The sequence below is a fragment of the Theobroma cacao genome, chromosome 8 (assembly GCF_000208745.1).
Source record: "Theobroma cacao cultivar B97-61/B2 chromosome 8, Criollo_cocoa_genome_V2, whole genome shotgun sequence".
Taxonomy (NCBI): Eukaryota; Viridiplantae; Streptophyta; class Magnoliopsida; order Malvales; family Malvaceae; genus Theobroma; species Theobroma cacao.
This window is the reverse complement of record NC_030857.1, coordinates 4444965-4454994: the sequence shown is the minus strand read 5'-3', so window position 1 is coordinate 4454994 and position 10030 is coordinate 4444965. Positions and strand designations below refer to the sequence as shown.

The 10030-nt window shown below is 36.4% G+C and overlaps 1 protein-coding gene across 2 annotated transcripts; it reads left to right on the top strand.

The window, feature by feature from the left end:
• LOC18592000 (QWRF motif-containing protein 2) lies at positions 1597–7015 on the top strand. 2 transcript variants are annotated; one of them, XR_001929133.1, is made up of 7 exons: positions 1597–3313; positions 4397–4516; positions 4927–5043; positions 5161–5250; positions 6387–6494; positions 6575–6741; positions 6856–7015. XR_001929133.1 is itself a non-coding variant. In XM_018126316.1 (6 exons), the coding sequence occupies exons 1-6, from the start codon at positions 1949–1951 to the stop codon at positions 6620–6622; spliced, it is 1848 nt and encodes a 615-aa protein (XP_017981805.1). In that variant the 5' UTR covers positions 1597–1948; the 3' UTR covers positions 6623–7015. The 2 variants fall into 2 exon arrangements, 1 of the variants encoding a protein (XP_017981805.1); XM_018126316.1 differs by having other exon boundaries at positions 6575–7015.

Here is a 10030-nt window from a genome sequence, read left to right as displayed (position 1 = left end):
TGCCTTGATGTAAAAGCGTGGGGAGGAAATGGAATATAGTACAAAGATTAGAGAATAATTAAGGTAATAAATAGAAGATTAGAGGTAGGAGAGGGTTGGTTCTTTCACACGGGTGAGGAGGTTTTGATAAGGTAAAAAGTGGGGTGGAGTTAGAACAACTCAAAGCAGGATAATTGTCACTTTCTCCTTTCCAAGCTCCCAGAAGTTCGTCAAGGCTTTGGTTAATGCTGACGCTAATAACTTCGCTTTATTTTAATCATTTGGTCTTCGGCTCTATGCTCGTATTCCTAGGTCTCTCTTCACACACCCTGGCTAGTATAATTAAGGCATTTGAGTAAAGATAACTTTTCTTTTTTAGAATCTATAAAATTTTAGTATGAGAACTTAACCAATTTACCGCCTTAATAATTTGCTTGATTACCTTTGTCCCCGTTGCATTCATTCTAACTAACAACCAATTCTCTGCTCTACTTCTGCCTAATTATAATTTCAATTTATTTCAACTAAATCATTTTTATCTCAAAAATACATTTTCAATAAAGATTTTTTTTTCATTTAATAGATATTTTTTTAGATTGAAAGTTAAAACTGTGAACATATGAGTAATGATATTAGCATTTATCAAATTTTTCATTAATGTGTGACCTTTTATGAAAAATACCAAAATCAATCTATAAACCTAACCCAGTTTAAAGTGAGTTTCTTCCATTTAAGACTCTTTTATGAGTAAAAGAATTAGTATAACGAGAACCTTACACAATTGAGTGAGGTAAAACGTTATGGGTCACAGATCAATATGAAATTAGATAAAATTTTAAGATCTTTTTTCATGATATTATGTTATTTTTTTTAATAATTCAATATTTAACTTGTAAATTTCAAAAATTAATATATAAAACAATCCAATAGCCAACTCAACAATTGAGGTATACCTTACTCTATGAACTTATTCATCCAAATAAAAAATATTATCTCACAAAAATAAAAGGAAACTATTAAATAAATATTAAAATCAAACGTATATATTGAGTCTATAAATAACATGATAGGAAAAACTTAGTTAAATATTTTTCTCATAGGAAATAAGCTTGGTAATCTCACAATTTTATTTTAATTTTTTTTCTGATTGACTTGAAAATTAAAAGGGAAAGGTCAATATTGATAACAGACTTTTAGTAAAGTCGTTGCTTGTCCCATTTGGCATATTGTACAGGAAATTGAAACGGCTATTTTTGCTCTCATAATAATTCTCCCTTAAAAGAATTTAAATTCGGGCGTCGTTAGCGTGAGGCTAACGTCTCCCTGAATATTTCACAGTCCACAACGTCGCCCCCCTCCCTCCCCACATTCCTTTCCTCCCGGAAGAAATATCCCAATATTTAGCGTGCAATTTTAATCCCCACAAAACTCGCCTCCACGTGTCAATTATTTTACCATATTACCCTCACCTACACACGTTGCCACTCCAGCACGCGAGTCGCCAGCCTCCCATAAAACGCTGCGCGTACAATCATCCTCTTCAATTTTGAAAAACAATTAAAAATTAATTATTGAAAGTTTTTTTTTTTTGCTTAACCCTAAGCACCGAAGAAAAAAAAAAGGCTAGTACGACCGTTATGCTCTCAAATCTCGCCTAAACATTCCCCTTTCACTGCTCTCACTCTCTCCCCTCTCTCTCTCTTACTCGCTTTTCCTCTCACGCTCTCGTCGGCAACGGTCATTTTTCCGCTCTTTCTTTTCCTCTCCGGAAATTCCCACTACAAACCTTAATAGAAAGAAAAACTCTGTTAAACTCTGGAATTTTATTAACTCTAAACTTTGGTTTTTTTCTCTCTTTATTAATTTTTGGAAGTGAAGATTTCGGGGATCATAATAGATACGGTTAGGGTTTGGAGGAGAGTGAGATTAAAGAATCAGTCAGAGTGGAATTGAATTGTGAGTGCACGCAATGGTAGCTGCAGTGTCCGCAACGGTAAACCCCAAACAGCACGGAGGAGGGCCACACCAGCACCCGTCACGGCCTCCGTTATTGCCTTCCGACCCGGACAATGCCATCGCTCCCCGCCGTCAAAAATTCCGAGAAGTCACTTCTCGTTATTTGTCCACGTCGTCATCCTCCTCAAATTCTTCCACATCATCGTCATCTTCTTCCGCGGCTTCCACCAAACGGTGTCCGTCGCCTTTCGTTGCGAGGACTTCTCATTCGACGGCCGTTATGACGCCGACGCACGCGACTCCCTCAGCCATCAAGCGCTCGCAATCAGTGGAACGGAGGCAAGCGGTGACGCCTCGCCATAATAATTCTTTGGATTTTAGAACCAGTAACGGGAACAACAACAACGGCGAATTGTCCGCTGTTCAAAAGTTGCTCTTTACTTCGACGAGAAGCTTGTCCGTTTCGTTTCAGGGAGAGTCGTTTTCCTATCAGTTTAGCAAAGCTAAACCAGCTCCCTCTCCAAGCGCGGCAAGAAAAGGCACGCCGGAGAGGCGGAAGCCAACGGCGGCAACAACGACTCCAGGGAGAGCAACAGATCAAATGGAAAATTCAAAGGCGGAGCGGTGGCCTGCGAGGTTAAGGCAGCCGAATTCGATGAGTAGAAGCATGGATTGCACCGACGAGAGGAAGAGATTAAAAGGATCTGGGAACGGCAATGTAGTCAGGGCACTACAAGATTCCATGATTGATAATAGAGATTTAACGGTTGTTTCGGCTGTTGGATCTGAGGCCCAATGTGATCCCGCGGTTTCTGATACTGAAAGTGTTTCTTCTGGTAGTACTTCGGGAGCTTTAGAAAGTTCTTGTAACGGTAACGGAGACATTAAGCGCGGGCCTCGGGGAATAGTTGTCCCGGCTCGTTTCTGGCAAGAGACTAATAATCGGTTACGCCGCTCAGATCCTGGTTCGCCAGTCTCTAAGAAAAATACGGCGCAGTCTAAGCTAATTGCACCAGAGAAGTTTGGAATTGATAGTCCTTTATCATCTCCGAAAAGTGTAGTGAACAGCAGAGGGCAGTCATCCCCAATTCGCGGGCCAGTTCGGCCTGCATCGCCGAGTAAGCTTGGGGTATCCTCAACTTCGTCTCCTTTGAGGGGAATGAGTCCCTCCAGAGTGAGGAATGGGTTGGGTAGTAATTTGGTTAATACGCCGTCAATTTTGAGCTTTGCTGGTGATGTTGTTAAGATGGGCAAGATTGGGGAGAATAAGGTTTCAGATGCTCATTTTTTGAGGCTACTTCATAACAGGTTGTTGCAGTGGCGTTTTGTTAATGCTAGAGAAGATGCTGCTCTGTCTTCCCAGAGGTCTAATGCAGAGGTATGTCTCTAAGAATTGACTTTGAATCTTTCTCTTATTGCTTTTGACCATTATATTTGTTTGATGTATGCTGCGATGCTGTCAATTTTTGCATGCTTTAAGATTACAACTTCGATAGGAATGCAGGCTTAATTTAGTTTGGCGGTAAAACTCACGGCAAAAAATGTTGCATACCATCACTTTTGTAGCTAAGATTTACCTTTTGCAATGGGAATGCTGAGTTATATATCATGGCTTCATGTTATGTTTAATTTGTTTGAATGTAGCCCAGCTGCATTGTAATTTGTCTTGCTCTTACTGTCTCGAATTTTCAGAACTTTTGCTTGAAAGTCTAGAAGAACCTGGAAAACAAAATTTTGAGTTGAGTTACATTGATGGTAAAAACACAGACAGTGATGCTTTTGGTAGAACAACTCTGTAGGCCACTTCTGCTTGGGAGGGCTTAGCTCTTGGGCTATTATTTACAAGCAGCTTGTGAGAGTTGTTTTGAGGCTTAAGTATTGGTGAAGAGATGGATGATTAGATGTTGGTGTTGTCCATTTTGAATTCTCTTGTGAATATGTTTTTCTTCCCTTTTATAAGTAGCTTTTCTGGTAAGGATATGCTTATTTCAGATGTGTAAAAGGATTTGTTAGCACAATTTTTGATAAGTGAAAATGGATGAAGATACTAGAATGAAAGAGGAACATGATGATAGAATGGGATGAAAAGAGACTGCATGCTTGTTTGGCTTTTCCTTCACGCTAAATGCAGAGCCCATATGAGATAGGCTCAATTTCAGATTAAAGGTGAAGAGAGCTGAACGCATAAGAGGAAGCGGCTGGTCATTAGTTGCTGATCTTCTTGCTCTAAGGAATGAGTCAAAGAGGGTGTTCCCAGCATTGGGAACAATTCAATCAAAATTATGTTGTTTTAAAAGTTAATTTAATTAACTTTTGCATTGTTTGTTTGTTTGTGTAAGATACTTCATTTTAACTGTCCTATTGTTTTTCAGGTTACTTACATGTTATGTTTTTTAAATATTTTCATTTCGTTAGTTAAATCTGACAAAGAATTCTTTCGTCATCATGGTTTCTGTAACAGAAAAGTCTTTATAATGCATGGATAACTACCTCAAAACTGCGAGAATCTGTTAGAACCAAAAGAACTGAGTTACAGTTGCTTAGGCAAAACTTGAAGCTGATGTCCATCCTCAAGGGGCAAGTAAGAACCATCCCTCCACTGTGGCTTTGTTTCTTGTTGACTTGATTTTTACGTGGGTTGTTTTGGATGTCTTCTCATATTTTGCTGATCTTAACTTGATTATTGCTAGTTTTTCAAAGTGTAGATCTCTGTCTCACTCTCTTTCCGGTTAATTCTCTTCCCCCTTCTTTTTTCCTATCTTCCTCATTAAATGTCCTTGAAATTGGAACTTGAATGTCTAACCTCATGAATATACATTGTGCAGTTGCTGCTTTTATCTGAAGAAACCTGAAATTTATATTCTTGTCATCTCTGTAGCTGTTGTTTTATTCAAAATATCTGATTTCAATTGCATGTGTAAGTTCATGCAATTCATGCCTTTTCATCTATTGACTACTTTATTTTATATTATTTTTAATTGATGAGTGCAGATGATAGTTTTGGATGAATGGGCCATCCTGGACCATGATTATTGCAGTTCTTTATCTGGAGCTACCGAAGCTTTAATGGCTAGCACGCTCCGCCTTCCAGTTGTAGGTGGGGCAAGGGTAAGTTCCTTTTTCTGACTTTTGTCAATTTCTTTTATGCTGTGGCATCTCAGTTGCTAATGTGTTAGCTTGCTTTGGTCTTAAAGAATTATCTTGCTTGGCTTTTCATTTGTACAGGCTGATATCCCAAAGTTGAATGATGCTATTTGTTCGGCAGTTGACGTAATGCAGGCAATGGCATCCTCCATATGCTCATTGTTATCAAAGGTAATCCTTTAATTTTTTTTTTCTCCTCATCCTTAACCCCTCTTTCCCCCATCACCCTCCTCCTTCCATTTTCCCTTTTTATGTGCAAAATTTGAGTTTGCCTTTGCCCCTTTTTTAATGTTTAGTAAGAAACATGGGAAACCTTTTCTTTCCTAGGAGCTAGTTTTTGACAAGCTTCATCTGCAAATACTAATGTAATAGTGAAATATTGCTACCTGTCTGAAGGTTTTTGCTTGGCCAAATACTAAGGTTGAGTACTCTTTTAGTTATTAATTAGTTTCTTTGTTTATTTTTAGGTATTTTGCCCTGTATTTAAAATGTTTTGACCATTTATAGAGATTTGCTTACATTCAATGATAAGTCATTTGAAGATTAGCTATGATAAAAAGAAATATGATGATCTCATAACTCTGCATTTGTATAAAAGGCCTAGGTTTAAGTCTTGTGGCCTTGGTTTGGTTCCTAATCATTTTGAATGATGAGTTTATACTACGGTTGACTGGCATTTGTTTGATTTTACTAACCCAGTGAAATGAAAAAAACCATCCATACTACAGATAAAGTCACCAGGTTATCAGTATATTTTGCTAATTGTTTCCATTTTTTTGTAATTATGATATATCCTTCATCAACAAATAAAACATCATTTGTCTGTTCTCCAATTACCCTGTTTGTACTCTACACAGAATATTTTCTTGATTAAAGCAACCAGCAATGATTTGTATCGTTAGAAATGCATGTAACCGTGTGTTAAGAAGTTACAATTTTCATCACATGACATGTACCACAATGTCAAAGGTTGATCTCTGGTATAAGCTTAAGCCTTAGAGCTTCTTGTCTGACTCAACTCACGTGATCGATTGAGTCAACTGGATAGTCATAATACGTTTACAATGGCTGTTGTAAAATTCCTTATGATCCATAAAGGGTGAAGTTCTGATTTGTAGCAGTAACTACAGTTGCCGATCAAATTGATTTGGGTTACTGAAGTTACCATTTGAACTTTGGATGAACTATCATCTTCTCTTTTGAAGTTGTTTTTATCCTCTATTGTAATGTTAGTAAGCAGATTTAACTAATCATCATCTGTCCCGTATACTTGCATATAATTAGTCTTTCATTTTTTTGGTTAATAGGTTGCAAAAGTGAACTCTTTCGTGGCAGAACTTAGAAATTTAAGTGCAAATGAGTTTGCTTTACTTGATCAGTGCAAAGAACTTCTGTCAGCAATTGCAGCCATGCAGGTAAATATCTTATTTGTTTTGCTTTATTAGAGTAATTGCCATATATAACTTGTTTCTAATCTAAGTGATCTATTGACCAGGTGAAGGAATGTAGCTTGAGAACACACCTTTTACAACTAAACCGATAATCCTTTACCTTCCAGTTTGACAACAGAATTGTAAAGATGAAGTGATTTCACTGCCTTTCCCTAATACTAACATGACATCAAACCCCACTTCCATTTCATCCGAATTTGTGGTGCAAAAGGTAATAAGGAAAGTGTTCGATGATCAATTGCAATTTACAAGCATGAGAGTGATCATTTGGTCCTTTGTTTTGATACCTGAAAAACTTTAGCTTTTTGTATAATTTGATGTGTAGGTTGGAGGAAATATTCTCATTTGTGAAGTTAGATAGTATACAGGTACTTTCTTTTTTTTTTTGTTCTTTTTATATAGGCCAAAGGAAAGTGTGTAAATATGTATAAATGATGTTTCCATTTTCAGTCAATGGGTTCTTAATTTAAGTATTGTTTTTGTCTGCCTTGATAAAATGTTTAGTTTATCTGTATTTGGTTAGAGTGAAAACTACACATGACCCCACCCCTCACCCCATAGGGCTTTTTGAAAGAAAACCAAATGAATCCACATTAGCATTTGAGCAGAGTAGAGAAAATAGTATGAGAAGTAAAAGACAGGAAAAACAAAGAAGAGGAATCAGAAAAATGAGAACAATTTGGAGAAGGATATATATATCACTCCTTTTCATTTTGTATATATATAATAGTAACAACTAATGCCGCGAGAATTGAAGAAAGGAAAATTAGCTGAGCTGAGTTGAGCACAGAATTCCACAACCTTACAACGGTTTGCTCTAACGGCTAAACAAGAAGAAAAAGATCAACTTAATGAAACGACACAAGCAAAAAACATTTAAGCCATAAAAGAAAAAAAATCAAAATGACAAGACTCTCGATGTTTAACTCATTTGCTAAAGAAACAAAGAAACGACACTGTATGCTTATTTCTTCATCCTTCAACTGGTTGTTGACTAGCGCCATGATGTCTTTATCATCTGGAATCTGTTGTAACGTGTCAGGTCCGAAAACCCGATTACTAGACGTGGGCGAAAATAATATAATTAGGAGTTACCACCAATTTTCTTTTTTTAGGTGCGATTGGTCACCTATTAACTCGGTTCTAATCGACGAAATTCTAAATTAATTTTAAGTCCGATGAAAGAACGAGAACTGATTTACGATTTTTTTAGAAATGGGTTCGGGGGTGCGGTTACGCACAGATAAGGGTTAGCACCTCCGTCTACATCTTTGCTTTGAATTCATTCACAACCTTGCCACTAGGACCAATAATGAGCATGTCATCCACATGCAAAGACATAATAAGCTGAATACCTTTGTCTGCTCTTTTCATATACAAAGTATGCTCACTATTGCTTCTGTGGAACCTTGATATTTGTAGATAAGCATCCATTTTATCATACCATGCCCTTGGGGCCTATTTGAGTCCATATAGAGCTTTGACTAGTTTGCAGACTTTTTCTTTCATGCCCGGTTCAACATAGCCTTCAGGCTGCTCAACAAAGATGTCCTCCTCAATAGTTCCATTTAAGAAAGCTGACTTTATGTCTAAGTGCCAAATTGACCAGTTTTTATTCACAGCAAGTACAACCAATAGCCTGATTGTGTCAAGTCTGGCTACTGGTGCAAAAGTTTCAAAAAAGTCTAATCCATAACTTTGTACCCTTTTGAGACTTCACTATAGCCAAGATGTGTGAGACCCTGTCAAACTCGATTAAAATACGGTATTGTATCGAGTGGTACAACTAAGTTAAATCGAGCCTTGAACTAGCTCAAATAGAAATTCTAAGAGAAAATTGAAAATTTTGAAACCCACATAATGGATTAGAATAGTGATTCGGAGTTCAAGGTCCAGTTTGGAGTCCATTAGGAAAATTGACCGATTAGGGACAAAACGGTCATTTTACCATTTGATGATAAAATGGAGATTTCTAGCCAAGATTTGATCACATTTGACCAAGAATAATTATATGAAATATAATTATGATTATTGGAGTATAAAATGATGTTTAACAGTGAAAAATTGTGATTCTCGATATTTTTAGAGCACAAGGGTAAAATGGTAATTTTGCCACTAGAGGACCAAACGAAAATTTTTATAAAACGATTTTTACCCCATTTGGTTAATATTGATCAATATTAGTGTTATTTGAGGTTGAAAAGTAGAAATAATATAATTTCGGTATATTTCGGAGTATAGGGGCAAAATCATAATTTTTTCGTCTAGGGGGCAAATCGGTAAATTTTTCACCCCAGCACTTGTCAAGACCAAGGGATTTTAATTGTGGTAAGATTGGATAAATACCAGAATATTTGTGGTGGAAAATTAAGAAGAAAAAGTCAAAAAGTTAAAAAATTGAGCCAATAAGCATGTGACACGTGGTATGCTTGATTATTTTATTATTTTCTATAGAAATCAGCCCATTAAATCTCCAATTCTCTCACCATATTCGGCCTAGGCAACCAGCAACAAGAACAAAGAAAGAACAAAGGAAAAAACAAGAAAACCTAGGTGGAAATTCAAAGAAAAAGTGAAGAAATTAAGGAAACAAGCTAGGTAAGTTAGAATTTGTTTAATTCTCCTTGATATCTAGCTTACCCATTCTTTTGTTCTTGATTTTCATGGTTGAATATTGAGTTATCATGATGAATTCAATTCTGAAAAATGGGTATGAAAGAGGAATTATTGTTGGAATAATTTGATTTTAGACTATGTTAGTGTTTAGGGATAGTTAAGCATGGTTATGAACAAAAACACAAAAAAAAATATTCAATTTCTCTAGGGTTCCTTGTTGGTCAAACCATGAGGGCTGAATATCAATGGGGGATTGTTTTTATTTCAAGGAAAATGGCTTGAAAAATGATGAATTAAGGTGAAACGGTTATGTAGAAAAAATTTCGGTGCTAGTGCACCAAATGACCGAATTTTTCTATAAAGAACTATGAGGGTTCTAATGTTGAATTTGGCTTTATTTAAATGGTATGTGGTAAATTAAGGTATTAGAGGAGAAATGAATTAATTTGGAGGTGATTTGGACACAATCGCCAATTAATCGAGTGATCGGTCGAATTTAATCGATACCGCCATTAAGCGGTAATCGGACGTATTTTTGCATTTACATATCAAGTATTAGTAATTTAAATTAGTTTATATCAATTTAGAGACAATATAGTTAATTCCTTGACTTTGTTATTTGTCAAGGTAGTGAGACGTCCGGAAAAAGCAAAAGAATTGTGCTTGAAGACTATTAGTCCGAGTGCACCCGAAATCTGAATTTTCGATATCGGTGAGTGGACTTGCATTTCAAACTTGTTTTGGGGAATATGAAAGATTCTACCCAACTTGTCTTAGAAAATGTACCTTGGGAACAAGCTTTTGTTAAATGGTTTGATGTTGTGATATGTGATTGCTATGGATTCATGCATTATTGCAATATGATGATATATATATATATGTGT

Coding starts and splice junctions, on each gene's coding strand:
- LOC18592000 (XM_018126316.1), top strand. CDS start 1,949: ATGGTAGCTGCAGTGTCCGCAACGGTAAACCCCAAACAGCACGGAGGA. Junction 3,314..4,396: donor CCCAGAGGTCTAATGCAGAG/GTATGTCTCTAA, acceptor TTTCTGTAACAG/AAAAGTCTTTATAATGCATG. Junction 5,251..6,386: donor TATGCTCATTGTTATCAAAG/GTAATCCTTTAA, acceptor TTTGGTTAATAG/GTTGCAAAAGTGAACTCTTT.